This window comes from Zosterops lateralis, assembly GCF_965231275.1.
Source record: "Zosterops lateralis genome assembly, chromosome: 5".
Classification (NCBI taxonomy): Eukaryota; Metazoa; Chordata; class Aves; order Passeriformes; family Zosteropidae; genus Zosterops; species Zosterops lateralis.
The window spans coordinates 44050944-44078561 of record NC_139766.1 but is presented as its reverse complement, the minus strand read 5'-3'; the positions used below and the strand labels follow the sequence as shown (position 1 = coordinate 44078561).

The 27618-nt window shown below is 39.8% G+C and overlaps 1 protein-coding gene across 1 annotated transcript in view; it reads left to right on the top strand.

The window, feature by feature from the left end:
* Positions 1–2086: 2086 nt before the first annotated feature.
* Positions 2087–27618, top strand: part of FHDC1 (FH2 domain containing 1) — a gene marked incomplete at its 5' end in the record, with an annotated part of 31284 nt that continues 5752 nt past the window's right edge. The window contains 10 exons of the mRNA XM_083861024.1: positions 2087–2581; positions 9389–9450; positions 9950–10052; positions 18229–18314; positions 18396–18496; positions 21167–21237; positions 21355–21462; positions 22359–22429; positions 24758–24875; positions 27050–27214. Coding sequence (XP_083717150.1) covers positions 2087–2581; positions 9389–9450; positions 9950–10052; positions 18229–18314; positions 18396–18496; positions 21167–21237; positions 21355–21462; positions 22359–22429; positions 24758–24875; positions 27050–27214 — 1380 coding nt within the window. The remainder of the gene's footprint in view (positions 2582–9388; positions 9451–9949; positions 10053–18228; positions 18315–18395; positions 18497–21166; positions 21238–21354; positions 21463–22358; positions 22430–24757; positions 24876–27049; positions 27215–27618) is intronic.

The following is a 27618-nucleotide window of genomic DNA, read 5'->3' as shown; positions in this document are numbered from 1 at the left end:
GCTAATAATTTTTCATTTTTAAATAAGTAGTAGGGAGGAAAAGTGTTTTTCCTAGTTGAGTATTTCTTTAAATTAATGCAACACTTAATTGCTTTGAGTGGTTAATCTCTTTCCACCACCTTGCACCTGCTTTTTTATGCCTCTCTGCTTCTATGATCATGAATTTGGGAGAAGAGGCGTGAACATACAGAGCCCTGTAATAGCAGCTGGGTATTAATGCTGACTTAAACTTGAAACACTCTATCCTGATCCACTTTATTTGTAGCTTCTCTCTTTTTTACCATGCCATTAAAGTATTTTCCATCGTGCCTGTGATTTAAACCTCATACAGGTTTTTATATATGTTTTCTATTCTTGTAAACACTTGGATAATGTAAGGTATGAGATTAGAAAATCTGAAGCAGGAGAGAGGAGCTCCTTGCTACCTGAGCAAGGTTTTGGGAAGAAAAGGTACAGTGGATGATTTTGTGTTGTTTTCCATTGATTTCAGTGAAACTGTGAGTGGCTGAGTCCTTGCAGACCAAGAGAGAATTTGCCCTAAGGCTTGTTTCCGTGACTTGGGTCTGTTTGTTCATGTACAGTCTAGTGATGGATCTCTGGCAAAAATAGTGAAGTTTTTTTCATCACTATTATACAATGTCAAATTGATCTGAGTTGCTATTAGCTCCATGTGAAGCCTGCTGAGGAGGTATACCACTAAGTCAGTGCCAAATTTCTGATTTGATGTTGTTTTTGTGCCAGTGCATTACTTGAGCTTCTTCTGTTGAGTTTTCCTGACACCAAGTTTTGCTCAGGGGCTGTCTCCCATCTAAGTTTGTATTGTGTGGCATCTCTGAATTTCTAAAATTTTTCTTGTAAATTCCCAAATCTCTTTTTTTTTTTTTTGAGATTGCTTCCAAATTTCCATGAAATCATGAGATTCCTCAGTGGTATGTGCTTGAAACACTTCGTTTTCTCTAAGATTTATGACTTGAATCTGTTTCAATAGATCTGACTTATCAAAAGTGTGGGGTTTGTGGAAGTCATGCTCTTACCTGAAGGTTTGCTGCTAATAACAGCACTTTTGTTTAGAAGGTGGCAGTATAAGAAAAGTGCTTAAAACCCATTGTGATTCCTGTTTAGTTGTTTTGTGAGATCATCTAGAGATAAAAACTTCTCAAAGTATTGAAAGCTTTGCCGATGTGCAATGCTTAGGATATGTAGAGTCCTGTTCCTATCAGCTTCTTTGTCCTTTCTCTCTCTGTTATTGAGCTGGCAGTGTTAATCTAGATGCTGAAGTAAATTATAAAGGACAGCTTAATCAAACTGTGATCTTTATTCTCTGAGTGTATTTTGGGAGGTAGTGCAGCCAGACCAGTAACACTTTTAAGTTCATGCTCAGCAAACACAGAGACTTTATGGACTGCACACTACTTTTGCCCTTATTGACAATTCTGTGAAAAATACAAAGGCAAAAAAAAAAAAAAAAAAAAAAAGTAGAACACTAGGCTAGATTGTCAAATCATCAGAAATTTTTTAGCTATTTTAACACAGTTTGGATTTGAACCATGAATTTAGAGGATTCAAACAGGGTCTGTTTGATGCAGTTAATCCATAGTTTGTACTGTGTGCAGTCAGCTTTAAAAGCATTTCTGAAATTAGGAGTGGAATAATATTTGTTTTAATAACTTGAGATAAATATATTGCACTGAACGGGGATTCATAGGTAGTTTTGACACATACTGTGGGTGATTTAGAAGTATTCTTGTTTTTATGTATGTTCTTGAAATCTGGGCACCTGAAGCTGTTTGAAATCTCGGTGTGGCTACATGTTAAACAATTGCTCTGTGAAACTCTTTTGATTCACTAAGTTCCCTTTCTGGCTTGAAAACTTGATAGCTGTTGTATTTAGAGTCTTTTCATTGCGGGGGATAATGTCCGGTGTGTGTGCTCTGAGTGTCCCGTTGTCCTTTGTCGCAGGTTGTGGAGATGGTGCAGTCCCCTGCTGTGGCACACAGGCCTTGAGAGGGCGTGATCCCAGCGGTGCCGCTCAATGCTCCAAACCCATCCCAGGGAGTAGCACTCTCCCCTCCGGGGAGCCCGGAAAATGCATGTTATGAATTGTCTCTCCTTGGTCAATGATAAAGAAAATGGGGCTATTCCAGTCGCGACGGGATTAATGAGCGAGGATACGACGACGACGACGGCGCCTGAGGTTTCCCAGCCGGCAGCATCACCGCCCCCCGAGCCATGTCCATGTCCCCTGGCAGGGGCTCCCCCGGCGCCCCCGCTCCCGCCGGGAATGCCGCCCCCCCCGCCGCCCCCTCCTCCCCTGCCCGCCCCCAGCATCCCTGTGCCCCCGCAGCTGCTCAACGGGCACGACGGGCACGGCAAGAAAAAACGGATGCGGAGCTTTTTCTGGAAAACTATCCCCGAAGAACAAGTCCGCGGGAAAAACAATATCTGGACGATTGCTGCGAGGTCACAGTATCAGATTGATAAGAAGACAGTTGAGGAACTTTTTGGGCAGCAGGAAGAAGCCAAACCCCAGGACTCCCGAAACCGATCTTTAAAGTCTTCATTTAAAGAGACTAAAGAGGAGGTAAGAATTAAAGTAAAACCTCTTTTTTTTACATAATGCTGTAGGAGTTGATGTGAATTCTGCCTCACCTTTTTCTCTTTCTCTGTCATGTTTCATCCTTATGGCAATTTTGTCTTGATTCAAAGGAGAGGGGAATGATGGGAAGCATAAACTCTTTGTTCTTAGTGGCTCATATTTGTTTTTCAAAGAGCTAACTGTGTTTTATTATTTTAACTTGCTAAGTGCTGTGATTTGATCACCTGTTAAAATAAATATGAATAAGCAGAGGGAGCTGAAAGCATCTCTATTTACTCATGTTGGATAGCTCATGAGTTTCCAGTGTGGAACATAATTGTATTGTCTCTTCAACTCTTCCTCTGTGTCTGTGATACAAAAAGATGTTGTACACGCAGACATGTGCCAGGCAGGATAGAAGAGAGTCCCATTTGCAGGGGTTACTGCCATATCTGCCCACAGTGTCCCAGAGACATTGGGAAGTGCCAGTAGGGCAGCAAGGATACAGAACAGAATATAGTGATTAAGGGTATTTATTATTTGATAATTTTAAAGTTTCCGCTTTCATAAACATGACTTTCCTGCCAAGAAAAACTTTATTTCATCTTCCCTGCTTTTTCTGGGCATGAAGATAACCTTCCAAGAAGGTGCCAAGATTGCCACTGATTTCTGTTCTGGTGGCAAGGAGTACTCTGTACTGAGGACTCTCAGGTTCAGACACTCTCCAGGGAACTGATAAGTAGCTTTTCTGGTTCTTAAATCCTCATTTATAGACAGCCTCTTTGTGAAGCCTGAATTGAATTGTCTCAAGTGATCTTTCTCTGAAGTAATTGGAGGGCTGAAATGCAGATTTAATCACTAGTGTGTGTCTACATACATGTTAGCTTGTAAACAAAATGCAGAGGGCATGGGGTTAAGAGATGTAACAATGCATCAAGCTTTAGTGAGAAAATAGGGACGTGAAATTGCTGATATCTTGCAGGATTGAGGAGATGTCAAAATAAGAGCAGAAGGGACAAGATGAGAAACCAATGCACAGATGTTTTACATGTTTTTACATATTGAAATTTAAGGTTTAAAAAGGGATGTGTGTTGTGGGCTCTGAAGCCCTGATGTTGGGAAGTAGTAATTGGGGCCATCATCAGAGGTAGTCATTAAGCTCTGTGCTGTTTTCAGGCGATGTTCATCTTTGAATCAGGAGTGTAGTGAGTGGACTTCCTGTGCCAAGTACAGACGTACAGAGCTCTGGCTTCCTGCCTTTCCTCAGAAGCTCCCCCTTTCAGGACTGCTGTGTGATAAAGATCTAGTTCTAGTAAATATTACAATAAGTTTCATAAATGGAATGTGGCCCATAGTGTGCAATAGGTAGGTCAGAGAAACCCCCAGTGTGCTCCAGAATTCACGCAGTGGTAGAGATCAAAATCAGAGGCCTGCAAAACCAGGAATTCTCCAAGATTCAATGCCTTGGAAACAAAACTCTGCTTTGCTAAAAGTTATGATTTTTGTGCACCTGTCTGGAGCTGATATGGTGGTGCAGTGCATTTGCACTGCTTGATGCCTGTGCACCCTGGTTTGGGGCTCCCATGGTGACTCTGCACGTGGCAGGTGGTGAGGCAGCAGGACTTGCTTCTGAGTGATGCCACTTAAGTGACAAAATGTTCCACTCACTCGCTAAGCTTTGTCAAGCATGCTGCAGCAGTGTGTCAGTGGTGAGCAATTTCTTATGTGTTAATGGACTTTGCAGTCCTATCTGCTTAGCAAGGAGGGAAGGAGCTAATCCTGGGGAGCTGTGTGTTATTGGAAGTGCAGAAGTCCAGACGCACAGCAGCTCACGTGCCTCACCCTACTGCAGGCTTGATTCAGCAAAGGGCTGCTGAATTTCAAGATTTCAAGAACATGTATTAAAACAAGAATGGGAACACAGGCCTTGCTCGTGACTCCTGCCATCCATTATTTCCATGAGGGATGGTGATCCTCAGCTCACTCTGGTAAAAGCTATAGAGGCTGACAGGAGCAGGGAGCAGGCTGAAGTGCACAGAATCAGTGTGACAGTGTGGGGCTGAGGGAGCTCTAGTCCTGTGTGTGGCCATGTTGCTGGCCAGCCAGGGACAGGTGGACAAAACATTTTGTGTTTCAGTACCTCTGTTCCTTTTGTGTAAAACAGAGTTGATTTTAGACAGTTCTTTATGGTCTAGAAATGAAAAATATTCTTTGACGTTTACATAGTAGAATTAGCTTAGTTGGCATAGTATATCAGCAATGAATTTTCAAGATAACTTCAAGTGTGTAAACTCAACTTTTACTTAGATCCAAATCTGAAAAAAGTAGCATGTGTCCAAAGTGCTGTACAGAAGTGCATGGCCAGGGAGTGCTCTGTGTCCCTATGGAGTCTCCCTTGGTGCAATGGTGCAGCTTCAGTGGAAGTGGCAAAGAATTACCCTTCAGCCAGTGTTGAGAGCACTGCCCTATGGACTATGGAGGAGATTTGGGGTTTCATACCTTTGCCAGAGATCACAGTTGATTATGAAATCATGAGCAGTTTTGGTAAAAGTTCTACACATGTAGGAGCTTGCAACACTACGTGTCCTTTTAATTCCTGACTTGACAGTGATTTATACAGGGAATTTAGATGTAACATCATCATTATAACAGAAGTCCCTTTCGAGGCTTGAGTCAAACTCCTACAGCAAATGCTTTCCTTTTTGTAAACAATCCCTCACCAAACCCTTAGGAGATTAATTAACATGTTTCCTTGACTAAAGGCTTAATTTGCCCTATGGTTCCATGTAATTTGAGGCTCTGAAAAATAGGGGGTGCAAGGTTAAGTTTACACACCAATTTACTTTCCCCATCCCTCTGTGGTGTCCCAGTGTGGCACAACAGGCACTCACGCAGGCTGTTGTTAACCTGGCAGCCAAGTGGGCAGAACAGCTCCTTGTCAGCCAGAGGAACTTCTCTTGCTTTCTCCTTCAAACTTTGCCTCTGCTGCTGGTTCTCACCCCACCTGTCGACTGGCTCTGGACAGATATTGGTTAATGTAATACGCATATTGCACCCTCTGTAAACATATTTGAGTAAGCAGCTCAGCAGAGTGCTGTGGGGTTCTTCATTTGTTTTCTGCTGGAGTAGTTTCTGCTCTTTGGGTGAGTTTTGATGATTTTGTAGGAGGATGCAGTGAATTCCAGAACCTGTGCAAGGGGACAGTGAGAGGAGGAGAGAGAAGGAAGATAGGAGGAGTGAACAGGATGTCTCTTGCCCCCTCTCCTAGACTTGCTCTCTCTGTTTTCCCTGTGCTGGCTCTGAGGCTCATTCCACCTTCTTGAGATCTGATTCAACCTGTTAATCCAGAGAAGAACTAACAGCAAGAACCAAATGAGATGATACCAGTGCCTGCCTAAGGGGAAGAGCAGGCTAGGAACATGCCATGGAAGGATGACACAGAGTGGGGACAGCCCTTTAGTAGGCTGCAAGGTTTGCTGTGCTGCACTGTGACTCCAGGCATGGAGTGATGGTTAGTGTGTTATAATGTGAAGTGGAAACAGGAAGCCATTTATATCCTTCCTAACCCTCAGCACCAAGCCTGACCCACCAGGCTGTTCCATGCTTGCTGTAATTTGTAAACTGGATCTCACCATGTGAAACCCCATTGTTCTTAGGCAAAGAAAACCTATAATGTTTTGTTTTACTGACCTGTTAGAAATCTACTTTGTTGTGTTTCTCTTCCTTATTGATAATTTCATGGCAAGAAACTCTTGTTGCATTTCTCCAGTCACTACAAAGTCAGTTTTGATGTCGGTCTTTTTGTGTCTCCCAGAGCACTCCTCTGAATCTTTTGTATTGATTGCAAATTTGTGTTGGGGTTCAGGAGTAGATATCTTCTTACCATCAACACAGCTTCTCTGTGGTACTCAGGCTAATTTTCCCCTTCTCACAGTACCTCAAAAACTGAATATTTCTGTGGTGGATTAACATTTGTCAAAATGAGGCCTGTTACTATGTGATCTGTGCTTGCTGCAGATTTTGGAAATATGCTGGGTTGAATACTCTGGTGATGAAAATGAATCTGAGGGATTCATGAGTGAATTGCTGTCCTTGGTTTAGAGATTGCACTGTTTATAAAGCAGAGGTGGCAAGTTTGTGTGACCTGTGATGTTTTGCATGGCCTTGCAAAGTGCAGATGTAGAGATGGTGGAAAGTATCTGAGAGAATTGCAATATTTCCAGTTTCAGAGAGTAGAGGATGAGAATGGAGAAAGCTCTCCTGAATTTATCTAAAAATAAATCATAAGAAACCATATGAGAGGTTTTTTTTGCTCTAGAGAATCCCAGTGAGACTAGCAATGCTGGCTCCCAATTCTCAATTACAGTCTAGTGTAACTTTTTGAGTCAAGAAGCCCAGGGGTATTACTGGTGGACAGCACTTCAAAACCTCTTTGGGTGGGAGAGACCTGAAACGGGCTGTGCCAACAGCAGTGTTGACAATGTGTGTGAACAGAAGACAGGAGCAGACTGAGCAGAATTTAGAAAAAGCAGTGCTAATGTTCAAGGGGCAAAAAGCAACAGCAGACAGTGCTCTGCATGAAGAAAATCAAGTGAAATCTCGGTGGAGAAGAGTAGACATTGTGAACAGATGTTCAGGTTGAGGTTATTAATCTAATATGCAACTGGATGTGAGATGGAAGATATTTGTGTGCAAGGAGTAGGAATTTGTATTTACAGAGTATCTGCTGGGTTCCCCTTTTGTCCTCCTTGTGCTCCCATCTGGAAACTCCTTGAAGGTAGTTATGTAATGACAGTAGTTTCAAACACTTTTGATAAGCTTGAATTAGACACCAACCAAAGGATGGCCAAAAAGTGAGTTTTGTTCTGATCGTGTGGTTAAACAAGAAATCAAAGAAAAAATAGAGTACAGTCATATACAGAGCAAGAAGTGTATGTAAAATCCTGGTACTTAAGAACAGCTGTGATTTTTTTGTTGTTGTTGTGCTTATAAGACAAATATAACTGTATATGTTCCCATTTGTTATTTTTCTTCAAGGGAAGGTATTAAAAAATTATGTAATTTGTTTGAGGTTGTACTGTAAATCTGAGTTGTGCCATGGAAAACAAAGGTTTACTCAGCTGATGATCAGTCTCTTTGTAACAGTTACTGACTGTGATTTAAAAAATGTACACAAGATTAACTCTGAATACTTAAAAACCCAAACAAACCAAAAGCTAAATGATGGTAAAGCTTATAGGCTTAAACTAGTACAGAGAAATCAGAGAATTAGGGGTGACCGAAGCAATTGGAGACTGGAGCTACAGTTAGAGAGGTCAGTGAGAGGTCCCTGCAGTAAAACATTTGAAAAAGATTAGATACTGCAGGGGGAGAGATAGTTGAACCTGTCCTGTGTTAAGGGGCTTTTCCTTAATGATCTGTTGGGGGCCTCTCAACTCTTTAAGATAACAGGAGAATAAACCATAATCTGTCCACCCTTATCTCTGCATATGCTAAAACAGGAGGGCTTTGGGCTACCGATCATCTAATTAAAACTAATATGCTGATATTTCCTGGATTTTCTGGTCTTTGGTGTTTTCAGAAGAGAGGAAATTCCAGAATTTCAGAAAACTTTTCAATATGACTCACTATTTTCAGCAGATGAAGAGGCTGTCTCCTGGGTGTATGTTGAGGATAGCCCATTAATCATCCCTATATTTTCACTGTCACCAGCTGACTGCAGGCTAATTCAATTTCGTGACAATGCCAATGTTGCATTTATATATCTGCTTCTAATCTGAGCACTGTCACAAAGGTCAAAATGCCTTTCCAGTTGTCAAAACCACAAACAGCATGCGAGTCCAACAGTAGTCTTGAGCATCTATGTGTACTGAGCCCTTTTATTGTAGCAGTCAGGTGGAACTGTTAAGGTGAAACAATTCTCTTGTCCTTGTAAATCTCATGACTTTTGTAGCTGTTATCACCAAAATAGCTGTGGTAAAATTTTAACCTTAAGGACACAATTTGCTAAAACAGAGCAAACCTCTCAGGTTTAAACTTGTGTGCTGTTTCAGGAAGAAAAACTAGTATAAAAGAGGGACTTGGATTTTAATTTTTTACAAAATTAGGAAAAATATTGTGAGGATATTTTTCCCCCCTCTTCCTAATCTTCATAATTGTGCATGTAAGATGATACAGTGAACCAGCTGTGAAATACAAAGCTGGGAGACACTCTTATTTTATTATGGATTTCTGTTTGCTTCTAGGTAAGCAAACACATTTGAGCATTACATGTTTCAGGGTTTGATTCAAGATCAACTTACTTATCTTCCCCTGAATTAGTGTGCCTGTTAGTTGGCATGAATTAAATCAGTAATGCACCTGACCTCTGCTTAGAAATCCCATCCTCACATTTGTCACAAAACCTCTGAACTTGCATGGGTTTTGAAGTGTGGTGTTCACTACCCTTGGGGCCTTCAAATGCAATATAGTGTGTTACCTGATAAGCAACATTTTGCTGATGCAGGGTTTTAAAATAAACAAGAAGAATGTTTTTACTTTCTAATGAAATAGAAATATTGATTCCTTCCTTTGTTATATGTTGCTATGGAATTTTTTGCTTCACTTGGAGAAAGGAGATGTGAGAGTGCTATGTTTCCCTGGTAAAAACTAGTTTTGTAGCACATGAGCTTTGCTGATAAGAAGCAACTCTGTATTTATTTGGCCTGGGATTTGGTGCAGACAGTTATCTGTAGCAATTTAGGAAATGATACCTGCATTATATGCTATTTTCTTAGGTATTGTTAGAGTAATCTCTCTTGCCTTCTCTCTCAGGTTTCCATTTTGGATGCAAAACGAAGTATGAACATTGGGATATTTCTCAAACAATTCAAAAAGTAAGAATTCTTTGTCGTTCTCATAAAATATATCCATTGTGCTCTGTTCCTCGTGGACTTTGCAGTTTTATGCAGTTTTCTCAAAAGTCATTTGACATAATTTGTTTTCTAATATGTTTAGTTTTGAGTGCATTTATGACTTAGCATCAAACATTTAGAGTTTGCTGATGTTAACCAGCTGAAGTGAGTTTTCAGGTTTGCCCTTTTACCTCATGTAACACTGCCTGTGAGCTGCCTTTCACTGGCTTCCTCTCTTTATATGCAATTAGAAAGGGGCAATGTGAGCAACTTTTTCAAGAGTGAGATGTTTCATTGCTGTCTGTATTCACTGATAATGTTGCCCTTTGGTAAAGGCATCACTGAAAATGGTGTTAGAGCAGTGCTGCTGTGGACACTGATACATCCACAACCTCTTCATAACTTGGCATGGTTTTTTCAATCTGTGTGACTGTTTGCCCTGCAAGTGTTAGAAATGTGTGTGCTCAATTGTTTTTTCAAGGTCTGCCGAATCCATCATTGAAGATATTTATCATGGAAGAAGTCAGCCCTATGGTTCTGAACTGCTACATGAATTTCTTAAATTATTACCAGAAGCAGAGGAGGTAAATAATGGCTTTACGTGGAACTTATTTTTTGTAGAGTTCTGCTGATGGGATTCCAGCATGAAGCTCTGTAAAAGAGGAATCTCAATGCCTTCCTGAGGCTAGGGAACAGGGAACCACTGAGTGCAAACATTCAGTCTTCATATGACTTGTGGTATTGAGATGGCAGTGTAGTCATTCCCTTCACATCGAGTAATTTCACCTGCTTTTAAGGAGTTGATAAGGCATCTTTTTTTTTTTTTATTATTATGTCCCTTTTGTCACATAAACAGCAAGACCTGGAACCTTCCTTTGTGCAGATAACTGCTCTAGGGAGGTTAGAAAATTCAGAATCAAAGTATATTCTAAGCAAACAAATTTTACTTCTTTGGCACCGGCCTCGTGCTTTCCCATTGCAGTGCCTGTGAGTTGAATGTTGGTAGCCCTGTGCTACTGCCTTTTTGCCTTCTGGTTCACTGCCTGCTTGGTTCATCTGGGTCTGTTCCTGGGCCTGGTCACTGGGTTTCAATAGGGCAGAAAGGCAGCTCCAATGTGCAGCACCCATGGGATTTGCCTACATGGCTTAGTGCTCAAAGGAGACGTGTTGGAAGGCACAGAATTACCAGCAGTACCTTCTCAATGTCCCTGTGATCACCATATGACCAACATCCAAGCGCAGCTTTCTCCCCTCCTGGTCCCAAACTTCAAGTCTATTTCACATGATTAAAGAGGTGAAGCTTCATCAACTGACCTGGGAGCCCTGCTTAATGATGTATAGTTCCTTGCCTGCTCACTATTGGCACTGACCCATTTGTATGTACTTGAGAGAAATGTAAACCACAAACCTGACAAAATTAGCATTAGAATTGCTTGAGTGCTTCACATCAAAGTGAATGGCTGAAACTTGGGAAATTGCTAAGTTAAGGTCCACATACAGATCAACCTCAACTCACATGCCTTACCACTTCAAGGTCATACTGTCAAAGCACTTTGTTTCCTCTGTGCAGCAGCAAATCTCAGATCCAGTCATCAGCAGAACATGTTACAGTCTTCTGCTGTCAAATTTATGACCTTAAATTGGGCTGCCTTTGCAGAGAATCTTGTAAAAGTTGTGTTACATGAGTATATTTGATTAATAAGTCTCTTAGAGTTGTGGGATATCAACAAGTCGAAATGTAATTAATTAAAAAAAATAGGTGACAGTAGTTCTGGGACCTCCCCTCTAACCATTCCCTCTTCCCTCTTTGTTTGCATTTTAGTACATATTCCATTAAATAAACAGAATTTATCTCCTTCCTCTGAAAGTCAGACAGAGGAGAACAGTGGAGTAGTAACAGAAAAGAGTGACTCTTAGTTAACTTTGTGTGTAGTCAGAGAATTAGACTGGTGTAATTAGAAAGTACTTTTTTCCCTTTTTCCTGTTTCTGGCTGAGATCTTGGTTGGGTTTTTTATGACAAGTAGAAACTCTTTCAGCGAGTGTAGTCTGTATGATATGACTATTGTCATTCAGCTAGAGTTGTAATGTAAGTTGTTGGATTTTATCAAATTTGTCTGCAGTGCTTAGCTATCCAATAGGTAATGCTAAGAGAGAAAAAGTGTGTTTGTTTGTTTATTTGACAACGGATTTGACAATAGACCCATCCCTCAAGATAGTGGGGCCAGAGAACTTAAGAAGTGCTTTTAGGGAGTCACTTGAGAAAATAATAGAAGATATTCTATTATACAGGGGAGAATTAGAAAACAAGAGGTATCAGACATGAGATTTGTTGCTTTTCCCAAGGGAAGGCTGGAAAGGGGCTACTTTCCAGTATGCAGCTGTTAGTATGTATTTAATTAATTTCATGCATCAGAAAAAGGAAAGACTCCTTTTCTCTTTGTTCTTCTTCTTGTAATTGTTTAACATTTTTGGATTTTTCCCCTTGAGAGCTGGGTGGTAGTGGTGGGCAAGACAGGGAGAAAATCCTGAATGTAAGGGAACTGATGCTTCTGCTGGTATGGAAAAATGTTTCCATGCCTTTATGTCATCATGCTTAGTGGGATCAAAGAATAAGTGGATCCAGTAACTCATTTACTACAGTGGCTCCTAAAATTTTAGTGTAGGGAGTTAAAAATTTTGTTCTTTTTAGGAGCCTCAGAGCTTTTTTTTCCTTTTTCACCATTTTTGCCCTAAATGTATGTTCATTGTTCTCCTGCTATGTTGATTACTTTTCCTTAGTTTATTGTCTGCCTTCTGTATTTTCTCAATACCTGTCTCCTAGAATAGTGATTCACCATTTGCTGAGGGGAAGGCATCAGAAGCTTACAGCCCCACATATAAATAACCCAGAACCACTAGAGACATCAGGTGAAGTGGTGTTATTTGTTCTGCTGTTCCCTCTTCTGTTTAATACTCCCTAATTTCTTTTTGTCATATCACATGGGATCGCTTTGGCAAGCTGTCATCACATTGGCCTGTCCTTGCACAATGTTGCACCCATCCTCAGCAAGGATTCCCTGGGATTGCCCTTTAGACACTTCCTGTTCTCCTAAAGAGCTGCTTTGTTGCTGTAAGAGTTGAGAATTACTCTGAGCAGAGATTTAACCACTCAGACCCTGGAAGTTTAGTAGCTATTCAGTTACCAGGGCAGACTGTCTTGGTGTAACCATGGGCAGGCTTCTGCATTTCCTCTTTGTGTGCTCTTTGCAGCAGCTCAGGTATTTACAGACACATTTACCTGTATGCACAGGTTTCTTGCAAGTTGGAATGAGGGCCAAGTGCCTTTTGTAGGCCTATGCTCTGCACCAGTAACTGTGCTTTTAGATGCCTTCTGCTTTTTCTTTTCTATTTTACTATAACTTCTTAGTCTGTAAAACTGAAAGAAGGGAGAGGAGTGCCATTCCTGCTCATAGCTGTTGAAAGGGCAACTCTGGACTATTTTGTTTCTTCTTTTTTTACCAAGCAGTTTAAGTTTACAGTTTACCTAGTGTGAATAAGCGCCAGCTTTGTACTCCAGTTGTATCTTATCTAGAAGTGTTGTGATATCCAGTCACATTACCTGAATGTGCCCCATGTCTCTTGTTTGACATTTGTGACATATTTTAGATCATTTCGGTTCATAGTATCTCAGGCACCTGATGGTATTCCACCTTTTGGCAATGGAGGCTGGGTACTTGGGCTAACAAATAAGTTTAACATCTGTTGTCTTTAAAATCATTCTGTTTACAGTATTGTAATGTGGCAACTCTATTTGTGTGCAGGAATAGGTGTCAGTACTTCTAATTTTCTAGCTGTTTTCTATGAAAAATCCCAACAGCTATCAAAGTTGTGGAGATTTTTGCAAGTAAATGACAAATACTGACTCCTTACTGGATGTTTTTCTCAAACTGAATAAGACTATTATTGAAATATTGGCACTGCTGTGAAGCCTTTCCTACAACTTAAAATGTTTGGTTGTTTTCAAATGTTTAATTTGAAAAACTTGACAAATACTTGAAGCTGGCCATGATGGAGCTCTCTGCAAGGCTCCACTCAGTGTTTTGTTCAGGGCTGTCTGTGGGTGTGTGGCCTGGCCATGATACAGTGGTTAGAAAAAAGGCCAAGCAAATTTATAAAAGTTCTCAATGCATCAACAAGTAGGATAAGATCACTGATTTTGTTTAAGCCTTCTTAGAAGTCCTGCTGTTTGTAGCATACTGTGCTTAGCAGTTTTGTAAGGAGAAAGAAACACCTATTTGGAATCTCCTCTGCTTCATCCCTTTTCTCAGTCTGTTTTTTTTTCCAGGGAGCCTTGGCTGAAGCAGTGGTCTTCTCTTCTGTATTACTTCTAAAAAGATTCCTAGTTGTTTCTGAATGATACCCTGTTGAAATGGCTGACAGCTTTTATTTACTGGCATCCTGACTAGAGCAGAGAAGAAGCTTTTAGCTACTTTTATGTGCATATTATTGCACTCTTCAACAGGCCCAGACTGGTAAAAGTTGAGAGAGTCCAGTGTTTAACAAGCTAGAATAGCCAGAATTTGTGCTTTAAATACATACAGAAGGGAGCATATCATACTGGTAATCAGCTCACCCACACACATGCATGCCCAGGTTATCAACACAATGTCTTAACTTCCTTTATAATGTCTCAAGCCTGTCCTTTGCTCTTGTTCTCTGATTTCAAACCCTGGCCGTCTGTCACCTGCTTTATTGGAACTATTTCTGTCAGCTCTACCCTTTTCAAACCATGCCTGTAGTTAAATGCCCTCTCCTTTCCTCAGCCAGTGCTTTATAGGGTTGACCATCCTTCAGAGGATCCTTTCATCTCCTTTTCCTTTCTTGCCCTTTACAATTACCTGCAGATTTTTCTCCCTGTCTTTTTATAATTTGCTGGTCCCTGGCTTGTGCCCCATTGCCCCATTGTGCCTCACTGCCTCACACATCTGCTACATTCCCACATGCCCTTGTAGTTGGGTTCCACTGTGATGTTTTTTGGGGCATTGATATTTTTTAAATCTCTTTTTTGTTGGTGCCCTGAATATTTAGAGTGGTATGGAGATTAATAATAATAATAATAATACAAACCCGTAGAGAAAATGTTGATTCCTCTTCTTCAAAGATCCTGCAAGGTACCTGTTTTATGCTATAAAATAAAAATCCTGGTAGAAGTGCTACTGGTAGCTTAAAAATTACCAAGAACTTGAATACAGTAGCTTTCATGTCTGCCAGGTATAATAGCATATTTGCCATCTCTACTGCAATTGTTCACAAATCAAATCAAAGATCAGGCTTTCTATGTTTCATAACTGTTCTTAAAATTAAGCAAATTACGTATGTGAGAACCTTGTGTATCTAAAATCAGATTTAGTGTGCATGGGCATGCATGGACAGCACAGATGCATATTCCATATATAAATATAATGAAAAATTAAATTAGTAGCTCTGCACCCAATTTGAGTAATACACAGCTGAGCATACAATGTAATTATGCTCTCTTGAATATACACATTACACTGCCATATCTCAGTACGTGACTGCCTACTCTTGTGGAAGAGTTCTGTTGTGCTTCAGGAGAGGAGGTCAAGGCCAGAACTGATAGAGTTATTCATCAAGATTTTACAATAAGCCACATTTTTAAGTCTCTTGTGTTCTCAACCTATCTACTATATCTGTTAACATGATTAATAGTGAACATTGTTGTCAATCCCCATAGTTTCTTTGCAGCTCCTGGATGCAATTGATATTTGAATGTGACCCCCACTTCTGGGACCCATCAGAGAATCTCAGTTTTCTTCCAGAATACTTGGACAACATGGTAGCAGAGATTAGAGGCAGTCCCATGGGATTTGAATAGTCTCCCTTGGAATGTGCAATCACAGACATCCAAAATGTGTTCCAGTAATTTTTTAGATTTGGAGTTCAGAAGCTGGGTTTTTTAGTTTATTGGTAGTGTTGATAAAGGCAAATAATGTTTTTTTTTTTTCTTTCTTGGTGAGAATTATTTTTAAATTATGAAATTTTTAATTAAAAAGAGAACACAGAATAATTGCTGTCCTATCTTCACCTTAGCTATTTCTGAGACTATTTACTGTTCTAAGGCCAAGTTAACAGATGATTTAGTCTTCTATGTGAAAAACTTAAGACATGTATGGAGGGCCAGGCTGTGTTTGCTGAATTCTGGGGTAAAAAGGACCTTATAACTCTGTCATGTTCCTGTTTTGTGTGTTTGTGGAATTGATCACTGTTTTCTACCATCCTTGGATTTTGGGCTTCTTAGGTGAGCTGCCTTCATGCTTCTTACAAGGGTAGTTTGGGATATCTGAGGAGAAGATAGTGGGGGTTAAGTGGTTGATGTAGACTTGGAACCAGGTGGTGAGCACATCTTTGTTTCAGGTCTGATTACACAGACTTTCTTCTGGGTTGACTATTGCCCAAAGCCTTTTGCATAGTGGCATTCATACCCCATCCTACCCATCAGAAGGCAGCCTTGTCAATGTCTTCTGTTGTGCATGTTTAGGAATGTTCCTCCTCTGAATTAATTCTGGGATTTAGTACTCACTCGTATGACTCCTGGCCTTTTTCCTAGTAGGATAGAAGAAAGATGATTTCATCCAGTGCATGTAAAACTAAAATTCCACATGGAAAACATTGATTGCTACTTACTGTTGACAGTATATTTAAATATAATATTGGTAGCATGAATAAGTTAATATTCCTGTGAGTGTCTCAGGATCTCTTGTTATTCACTTTTGGTGCATTTTAGTCTTCAAATTGCATCCTCCTATAATTAACCTGTGGCTTGTATGATCTGATTTTGGTGAGGTGGCGTGGGTTTTATTGGTGGGCTGCTTTTCTTTTCTCCTTCTCTCCTACATCTCAATGTCTGTATCAGTTTTCAGTCAAACTCTGATATTTGCAAGATACAAATGAAGTTGGAGAATTTGTAGGCTTTTGTTTTTAGGTTGCAGACCACTATTTTTGGGAAGCTAGGTTAAAGAACATCTTTAGAGACTAAGATGATATACTATCTCTCACTCCCCACTTAATGATGTAGAAAAAGTGTTTATTTTGGGTTTGTTTCTTGCTCATTTAACACCTTAGAATTATCAGGAATGTCAAGTCTGGTCTTTCCTGTTTTTTTTTGTTGGCAGACTTCTTGAATTACTCAGTAAATTAGGAGTTTTCTCAGGCCTAAAAAAATGGGTATGCTGTTTATCTTTAGAAGGAGCTTTTGTCTGAGTGTCTTGAGTTAAATGGGGGAGGGCATGGTGGTGTTAGGAAATGAAGCTAGATAGCCTGAATAAAAATTGCTGTCAGATTAGAGGTCTCCTTCTTGGTCATAAGTTTTTGTTGGGTTTTTTTCCTGTTAATTTTTTTGTTGATGTCTTTTTTTAATTTGAAAAGTAATTCTTTTCCATTCTCTGTTTAACTTGTATTTTTCTCTTTCTCAATGTGTTCTCAACATTTCTATTTTTTATGATGTGGGGAAAAAAATGGGAATAAACCAGAAAAAAAGCTGTTAAAAGAATCGTGATTTGGCATAGCATATTATTTGTCTTCTGCTATAGATCAGTTGCTTTTTTACTGTCAAAACAGAAAACTAACTGAAATGATCAATTTGTAGGCTAATTCTTTTAAAAAATCCCTCTGGATATTTTGCTAAATCATGGCAGTGAGGTAACTGTTGATGCCCTGGTGTAGTGTCCCTCTGTCCAATAGCTTAATATGCTTTCTAAAACTGAAGACCATTTGTGTAGATGTGGTTGTGAATGGGCTTTAAGTGTGACATTACACAAAGGGAGAATGATGGGCTGGTGTGTAAATCGGTGCAAACATATAGCTCCTACTGGGTGTGAACTTGTTGGTGGAATGAAGAAACAGTGTAACTGAGAGTGAGCTCTGCTTTTGGACACAGTTGCTGTGTTGGAAGATGTGGAAGAAATTCCAGTTATGCTTAAATGTATGTGCATGTATTTTTCAGTTCTTCTATATAAACAAATAGGAGGTATGTGGGTGGATCAGTGGCTTCCAGATCATGCAAATATATGGATTTTGGTGGAGCTGGGAAGAAAGATCGACAAAATTAATGCAGTGGTATTTCCTCTGCATGTAAATGGTGTCCTCAGAGTACTGACAGCAAACCACTTAAAATGCAAGATTGCATTTATCTTTAAAATATTTCATATGAATGAAAAAAATACAAACTCAAGATCATGAAGTTTACCCCTTAAAAGCATTTTTGGGGAAATGGTTGAAGCAAGTATCTCGAAAAAAACCCCAGTAACTTAAAGTTTAGTTGTATTGTGCCAATAAGATCTAGGCAGTCCTATGCTGGATATTTTGAACACAGTTATACTACACCCAAGTGTACATCACAGTTGTTGAAGAGTTGGGGGTTATTTTTCAGATCATCATCAGTATCCTAAACATAGCGATGAAAGCAATCATTGATCAGAAATCAAAATCACCAATCAGAATGGTGGCATCATGGTTTCTGCTGCTGGACTGTGTAGCTAGTTTTTTGGGAGAAGAGTGACACTACTTTTTAATTTTTTTTGTAGTTGGGATATGTGCAAATTACAGGACCTTGGGACAGTGTAGCCATTTAGTCACTGGGTGGACTTTCCAATGCCTCCATTTAAATTTACTGCTTTTCAAGATGTTGCCTCCTTCCCAAGTCAAGTTAATCTTCATCTTTGATTAAATTCTTTGCTAGTGTTTTTTTTTCTCTTTTCTAGGTAAAGAAATTAAAAGCCTTTGATGGAGATGTATCAAAACTGTCTCAAGCTGATTCCTTCATGTATTTACTAATCCAGGTGCCAAAGTAAGGAGATAGTTGGTTTGTTCTATTTACGATAAGTGTTCTTTTTTGGCTGTCAGTTCTAAACCTGTTTGTGTACTCCAGCTATGCTCTTAGGATTGAAGCCATGGTGTTGGAGAGGGAGTTCTCACCCTCCTGTGCTTCTCTACAGGATGACATGAAAATTATAAGACAGGCAACAAAAGGTAATTAAATATGTTGGGACATGCCTAATACTCTTGTTTTTGTTAGCATGTTAATTAGTCTGCATTACGAAGACCAGAGCTTGAATTTCAGGTACCTTAGCTATTAAAAGGAAGCTAACTCCCCTCTGACAAATGCCATCAGGGTGTGCCTGGTGGATCTTTGCTTCCAAACTCAAAAATCTGGAGACTTTGGATACACTAGCAATAAATTCATGTTCAAAGCCTATAACTAATGTATCCTAAACTGAAAGGAGCAAAGGTGCCCATGACCAAATTAGGATGTCATCTTTTGAGTAGTTTGCTCATTCCTGCACTGCTCTCCCTCTGATGGAATGTGGTTGTTACGCCTCTCTGCTCATTCCAGAGAGCCATAGAAAAAATGACTGTATTTTCTAAATTTCTCTAGGCCATTTCCTTTTGAGGTGGCAGTGTTGATAGGTTAAAGTGTTTATTATAGAAAATACTGTCACTATTCCTTTGTTTTCTGTTTTTCTTCTCTTTTTCTCTACATATCTGTTTTGTTCTTTACATTTCACAAGTTTTGAACTTCTGCAGCTGGTTATTTGTTAAGGTAATGTAGTGTCTTCTACTCTGCAGGAAAATAGTTGATTTCTTGGTTTCAGTTAAACATTAATGCTGACCCTTTACAGTACCTTGAGTGCCTCTTGGTCCTGTTCTTCAATATGAAATTCCTATTTCATGTTGGAAATTTCTGACAGACTACTAGATCACAGCTTAGACTGCTTCTAGTGGTATAAAAAGGTGCAGTAAGTAAAATACTCAACTATGAGCGCTGGTGATTAGAACAGTCCTTTCAAGTAAAAGCAAAGGGAAAGAAAAACCTTTTCCCACCATTGGGGATTGAGCTTGTCCTTGACTCAGGAAAGTGTGCAGTACCATAGGGTTTAGGTCTGAGTTTGGCCTTTTATTAGGATCTCTTTCAAATAATGGTTCTTTGTGTTTTGAGCAACAGACATATGTGGGGGAATATGTTATGTATAAAAGCAGCCACGCCTTAATGTCCTTCGTGTCCTTCACTGAGGACATATGTAAAAAACTGGTGAATTAATTCCCTCCAGAGAGTAGACACTTTGGTCTCTAACTCCTGCATCAGACCAGCCACGCAAATCACTGACTGAGCCTTCCCTGTGTTCAGTCCACTTTGTCATGTGCTCTTCTCCATTTGGTCTTTTCACTTCAGGGTTTGTTGATAGCCTGAAGTTGTTTAGGAGTTATGTCTCCTTTTCTATTGCTGTCTCCCAGGTTTCTTTCCTGTAATTAAACTGAGAGAATATTTACTTCAGTTCTAATGCTGATAATCACTAAGGGTTAGGATGGTCTAAACAGCCTGGTGGACTCTCATCTAGCCTGCAGATGGATGTATGTCACAGTGACGCGGAGCAGGCTCTTACTGTGTGAAGTCTTTAGACATTGCCTTCTCCTCTTGGCCTTGTGAAATTTGCTATTCTCTTATTTATTCTCTCCTTTTTCTTCCTGCTTGTTTCCTCACCTATCACTTGTTAGATCAAAGGTTGTTTAATTATGGTTTTAGCCTGCCAGTATTGAAATAAAAATGCACCAGAGCTATGGGCTTCCAAAATGATTGATTACTGTATTGTGTTGAGTAGCCCAATGCAGGGTCAATTATAGAATGTGGAGTTGGAAGCAAAATAGTTTTTTTAATTATTTACACTGCAATCAAAAGGAATCCACCTTTTATTTTGTTCATTAGTGTAACATATAGTACCTCACATTAACCCTACGAACTATGAAACATGTTTGATTTCTTGCCGTATGGGTACTTGCAAATTTGGAGTCACTTGGTTTGCTGTGCCACATTTATCAACTCTACAGTTTTGAATTCCCTCATCTTACTGCTAAGGCAATCCCTCTGCTGCACATACATGTTTTTTTGCATATATGTTGTTTTTTGCTCATATATGGCTGAGTGAAAAGGTGAATTCTGTATGAATTCAGATAGAACATTACTGTGCATTTGGCGAAGAAATGAACATACGTACTAACCAGGCTTGTGTGATGGGAAATCTTCAAAATGCAGTTTTATTCCATTTGACTCTTCGTCACACTGAACATAACTTTATGCTAAATCATCTTTGATATGACAAGTAAAATAAATGCTGCTCTGAGTTGGTGATCATACAGAAATAAAATGATGATTCATAGTGGGAGTGGGATAAGCAAGGAAAATTTAAACATTGCCTGTTACCTTTTCAGGCCTTATGGCCAAGTCTCCTAAAAAAAAAAGAGTAATTGTTCAAAAGCCCAATCCTGGCAGATGGCAAATGGATCTTGCAGGGTGCAGAACACTTACCTCACACTGGAATAATTAGTAGGTGGTGAGGATACTCAACCACTTGCGTGCGGCACTTCACACATTGCAGCATTAGGCCCCAAATATTTCCTTAGCTGCTGGAGGTTGCCTTGGAAATACTACACTTGCTAAGTTAAAGTCTGAACATAGACTTGAGGTTTGTCAGTTGTGCATGTGAATTGGAATTATATCATACCAATATCTTTCCCACAACCTCTTCAGTTTATTGTAGTTTCTTGTCAAATTTAAAAAAAAAGCTTGAGATGAAGAGGAGCTTGGTAACTGAGTATATTTCTAAACAAACAATTGTTAGACAGCAATTTTCTTGTTCTTTACAGAGTTAATGACTTGTGAGGAACTGCATTCCATATTGCACTTGGTCCTTCAGGCTGGGAATATTATGAATGCGGTAAGTGACGTCCCAAAGGGAGATGGCTTATGGACCATACTTCCTTGTTACTATTGTAGTGCTCTGATGTCATGCCTCAGTTTCTCATTTGCTCTTTTGCAAATTGTTTCTTTTTAGGGAGGTTATGCTGGCAATGCTGTTGGATTTAAACTGTCGTCACTGCTCAAGCTGGCAGACACAAAAGCAAACAAACCTGGGATGAGTCTGCTGCATTTTGTTGCTCTGGTATAGAACATTTATTTTGCTGATATAAGCAACTTCTACAAATATAGGTCCATTAATTGGTAGACAATAAAAGGGGCTATGTGCCTCCAGAAAAAGCATCTTTCTCATGGCTTTGCTCTAATCTTCACCTTTCTTCTGCTGCCACAAAATTCACCAAAAATTACCTCTACCTGGTCATCCTATCCTGAACCCCATGGAAAGCTGAAGTTTTTATATCGTGTAGAAACTTGCCTTCATCAAACTTATTCATTGTAGATTTTCTCTTCTTGTCCCAAATTCTTACACTGTGAAAGTGGCTAATTTTGATAAGAATTCTCTCGATCTTCCCACTGAATCTTTTGAGTAGCCTTCTCGATAGCTTTTCTTTCTCCCTTGATGACTGATGTGTGTTTTTTAAAGCTGCTGCAGACATTTTCAAGCTATGTTTCCCTTCTTTAAACTTTTTGATTTTAGAAGGGAGAGAATTTAAAAGCATCTCTATGACTTTGGTTATCTGTGTACAAACTGGCTTAACAGATTTCCAGCCAGCAAACAACAGGGTATAAATTGATGTTTGTGCAGGAAGCATCATATCTGCTCAAACAATGGCATCAGTAAATTGTTCTTTCCCTTACATTTGTTATTAATACATCTGACTTGTGTTCACTGACAGAAGCAGTATTATTTTACACTGCAAAATGAAAGCTGTTGTTTAAAATCTCCAGTTCTGATCCCTGCCTTTCTTTAAGGGGTGTCCTCCACTCAGTTGTGTTAGGATTGAATGGGAAGAAAAACAGTGCAGGAGAGAAACCTTTAAGTGCCCTCCCAGAAGCTTTAGAACTGCCAGACTTAGGGATTTTGCATGGCTGTGGAATGTTAATGGATTGTGTATTTTGGTTTTGTTATGTTTGTTTCAGGAAGCCCAAAAGAAAGATGCTGCTCTTCTCAACTTTTCAGAAAAAATTAGGAGCGTTCATGATGCCGCCAGGTGAGTTAAAAGAAAATTGAAAACTTATGGTTAGACAGGAATTGGAATTTTCTAATTTGTGAAGCAATGAGGCTTATTCAGGAAAGTCTTGGCACAAAACCAGATCTTTACAAATATTTACTGTAGCTTTGAGGTCTTCATTTCCATTTACTAGCAGAAGTATGCCTGCAATGTGCCTTCAGGTATGAGGTTTTTTTATTACATGATCTCTGTAGATTTTTAGTAATTCTGTCTCTGTCAAATACATGTGCCTGTTCATTATTCTTAAGGGATTGAACTAAAAGAATGTTACTGTTTTTACTTAAACCAATTTTCATTAGTCTCTGAGCAGGCTATGATACTTTTCCAAATCTGGTACCTGGGACAGGTGCTGCCCCTGGCTTCACTTAGATGCTTTTTGAGGTTTCATTTGCTCTCTTGGTTGGAAAATCTGAAGGTTTTGTGGCTCTGAATTTTTTCAGCTTAAAGTCTTAAGCTTCATGATTTTAAACTGAACCTGATTCCTACCTCAATAACTGTACTTTTGTGAGACAGCGTGATCTAAATCTGAAACCTGGAAGCTAGCAGTGCTGAAGTTCTATTCCCTGTTTTGCTACTTCCTTACTCTTGGGCTTAGGGCAATCTATTTACATTCTTTTCCCAGCTGCAAAATGGATCCAGTTTCTTAGATCTGATGGAGGGTTAAGTAATGTCTGCAAAAGACTGAAATCTTCTGAGGAAAGGAGTGGCCATGGAGTTAATCGGAAAATTTTTGAGGGACCACCTGTGTGGCTCTCTGCCATCCAACCCACACACCTTTCTGGCAGTTTGCCGTGTGGCCTGCTGGGGAATGTAACTTTCCTCAGCATCCAAGCCCCCTGGCAAACAGGAGAGGAACAAGCAGGATCCCAAATTTGATGATACTTATTTTCTAACCACTTTGTTCTTTGATCACATTTGTTCATACTGAAAATCTTCTGTTGTATCTCATGCTGAAGTCTATTCAGGGAGTGCACTCTGTACATGAAAATGAAACAAAATTAAACATGTACCTCATCACCGGGCATGAGGAAGGTCCTTAAAGAGAACTGTCATGTACAAGTTGCTCATAAATCCACCCAATTAGAGCATGTTAAAACAACTACCACTATGTTCTTTATTTTTTTGTTGTCTCGTCTTCTTTATTTGTAGACCATCCTCTTCCTCCTTCAAAGGCAGAAAAATATAGCCTGTATTTACTGCTTTTCTTAGCTGCAAAAACACGTTTTCCCAAAACAAGGAACTAAGCTTTGCAGATGAAGTACACAGAGAAAAACCAGCACACATTATATTCATTTGTGTGTGTACTGACAAACTTATGCATGTGTCACTGTCTGCTGCCATGTACATTTCAATCAGGCTGCCACAAGTTCTTCAGCTTTAATGTTTGTCATGGTGCTGGTGAAACAACCTTAGGAGGAGCATGTGCACAGTTGTTAGTTCTTATCATTTGGCAAACTGTAGTGCTTCAATTCCTAGGCAAAGCTTATGAAGCTCTTATGCAGGAAATGCCAAAGGTTTAGAAGCATTTACCCTCAAAGTGACTGGGAAATTTAGGTGGGAACTGTTGTATGGAACATGGGTCTCCCAGTAGAATGCTTAGGTTACACCAGATCAGAGGTCTTTCCTGTGATCTTCAGTTTCTGAGTTCCCTTTTCACAGCAGCAGCTTCACTGCTGGTATTTAGTAGAAGGATGAAATATTGTAACTGTGAGGTTGAGACTGTGTGGGTTGCATTGCTGAGACTGCTTAGAAGAGTGTAACATGCAATTTAACGATGCCAGATGCTACTGCCAAAATTGGTAGTCCTGGCTGATGGTCTCTTGTGGCCCCTTTTTGTGGTAGCTCCTGCACTCAAACAGTCATGTTGTCAGTTGACCAAGCAAAGAATCAATCTGGAACAAACTGGCCTTTTCCTTTTCCTAGTTAATTTTCAGTTCATAGATATGGCTGGCCATCTCAAAAATGAGTGCTAGAACAGGCACCCCAGGACAGAAAAGGAGCACCTGGACAGAGGCAGGGCAGCATTAACCTTTCTAAGGTTAGGTGGGTAGGGTGGGTAGGACTGGCTGAAGTTAATCATGAAACCACACCCCATGGGAATCTTTTCAGATTGCAAATAAGAAGAAATGTGCTTATCTCTCTCCTAATTTTCAGTGTCTACTCTGGAAAGATTTCCTGAACAGGCAGGTCTTGTTTGATAGCCCGTTTGCACCTCATGTAAAGTATCCACTTTTGCAGCATGTTGTGGCTAACCTGTGGGCCACTCCTTCTCCTTTGATAAACATCCTCTGTATATGCTATTTTTAGGTTATCCATTGATAGTGTAGAAGCAGAGCTCCACTCACTGTCTGTCAAGACAAGATCTGTTAAAGACAGCGTCCGACGAGACCCAAAACTCTTTCACCAGATGGAAAACTTCCTCCAGGTTTGTAGGATATCGGTGTTAATGCGTTACTGTCGCCTGAATGCAGCAGCATTCTTCAGCTGAATATAATTTGTGTGGACCTGTTAATAAACAGAAGCACTGTTTTAATATGCCTAGCCCGTCAGTGGTACAAAGGTGTTCCAGCCTCATGCTGTTTGTCATGTAAGCGTGTTGGGAGGGCTGTGTTTTTACAGGGAGGGATATTGAGTGTACATTGCCCAAGGCTTGTTAGGCAAGCATGTTTAGTGCGTGCGAAATTACTGATGAAGATCAGTAGTTTAAATATAAGACAATTTGGAGTGGTCTCTGGTTTTGTACTTTGCAGCTGCCCAAAATATAATATCTGCATGTTATGTTATTTTGGAGCACATCAGTTTTAGCTGAGGGTGTGCTGTGCACATGAATCTTGATTGCTGGTGACCGAAGAGATATTGTTAGAAGCTGAAAGGTTAAGGGACTCTTTTCTCTACTAATTTACCCTTAACACAGAGTCTCTTATTCAGAGCCGTGACTTTACAGGCTGTATATAGCTCTTGCCTTGGAACCAGAGTTCTTGGTATTTTCTGAGTATGTGGTGATGCCTCGAGAAATACATATTACACTTCAATTAAATGATTTTTTCTATTTCACGCTACAGGTAATTATTAAAAGTAAGAAGGCAGGTGTTAATCTGGAACTTAACCCGCCCTTATTTTCAACTTGCAAATATAGTTAATAGTTCCTGTAGTTTTTCAGGAGATGAAAAAGCTGATGAAGAAAGGGGCAGGTTAAGATTGAAATACCTGTCCTCATTCACTCTGAATTGTTGGCTTTTATCCATTGCACCCAGACTCTTTAATGTTATGTTTTAACATGTTTGGGATTTTTAAAAATCTAATAGGTGGTTTTATGTAGCACTACAACCTGGTTTAGGCCACATTCCAAAAGAAATGTTGGGAAAAAAAATTTTTTTACAAATGCATACCTTACATAAACACTTCCGGATTTCATTTCTAAATTACAGGTGATAACCAAGTGATCTGAAAGTCAGCTTTGATTATTTCACCCTTGTGAATAAATTCCTGAAATACGTGGGAGGAACTATTTTTTGATGTATGCTTTTATCAATTGTCCAGTTTATCTTCAGTCCAGGTTTTATTGTGGGCTTTCCCCCCCCCACTTTTTTTTTTTTTTCTTAAGACTAGCAAGTCATGTTTGTTCCTATACTAGTGGCAAAATTTTCAAAGCAACTCCTGAAAGCAGGTTTGAATTAAGTGGTCACCAGGGCCTTCAGGTGCATTTTCCCACCCCAATGCTACATTATGAAAAATATTTAGATTGCTATGAATTAGAGAAGAGATTTATCTGAAAAATTAATTTTTCTTCTCAGGTTACTTTGAGCTATAGGTGGTGTCAGATGTGGGATCCTGCAAGAATGGAAGTGGATAGCTGGTGATGCAGATAGAGGAGTCAGGGGCACCTGATCAAAGTGTTTTAAGCAGTTCTGCTGCTCAGAGTCTAATCACAGCCTTATTCTCTTCCTCCTGAATCTTCTTCCACTAAACTACTCCCATCCTGTCTGTATCACTCTACACTTATAATTCAAAGTGCTACTTTATGGGAACATTTTCTGGATGTCTTAAAAAATATATATATTTTCAGTGGTTCCTTACCTTTCAAGCATGAAAACCTTTTTTATTGTGGTCTAGGATCACCTTAGGAAGGAATTGATTTTGTGATGTATGTCCATGAATCAGTTCACATGTGTTTTTGGAAAAGTGGGGAGGAATTAATCCTTTGTGCTTGGTTGAGGGGGAAATGGAAAAATAAGGAATGAGGAGCTTTTAAGGAACTCCCAAGAGGTCTGTCAGTGTTCTAGTACAGTCTTTGATTTTACCCATCTAAAAATTAAAGCTGTAAGTTTGTTCGAGGGCTTTTGAGCTTTTTCCTGGTTTCCATCCTAGTCACTAGAATGTACATTTTGATTGATCCATTTTTGCTGGCCTTTTTTACTCAGTTTGCTGAAATGGCATGTTTCCTTTTGTTAGTAGGAGTTCTCCTTCAAGATGTTAATTTCCTGGGCTCTGTAACAACTTTTAGGTTGCAACATGAATTTCTTAAGTTCCTAATATATACGTGACCTGTTGTGACTTTAATTTTCTGTCTGGTTCGTGTGTGTATGGTTTTTGCTACAGTTTGCTGTCAGGCATCTAAAGGAGCTTGAACACCAGAAACGAGAATTGCAAAAGGAGGGAAATGCTCTCATTGACTTTTTCTGTGAAGACAAAGAAACTATGAAGTTGGATGAATGTTTCCAGATATTTAGGGACTTCTGTACAAGATTCAACACAGCAGTTAAGGTAAGAGTGCTGAATGAAATTCTCACACTTTTGAAGTGGATATTGGTTCACATGAATTGTTGTTTTTTCTGCTTAAGGGGCATTTTGTATCTTGTATTTGATATATTTGCTCAAATGGCTACAGAAAACTGCCCTCCTTGCCAGAAGCCAGGTGGGAAATGGCCATTGTTGGCAGCTCTGCTGCTCTGCATCTTCTGGCAGGCGAGACCACTGGCATGATACATCAGGGTTGTTCACTGGCCTGCTTGTAAGTGAGCTCCTCCCTTCTCTTTTGGTGAGGAGGCTGGTGACTGCTAAGCTGAGCTGTGAGACAGATTGCACAGACTTCCTGACTATGGCTCGCTGGTAGTGTTGGATCATTGGAAAGGCAAAAGGAAAGGTGTGGCCATTCCTCGGACATACCT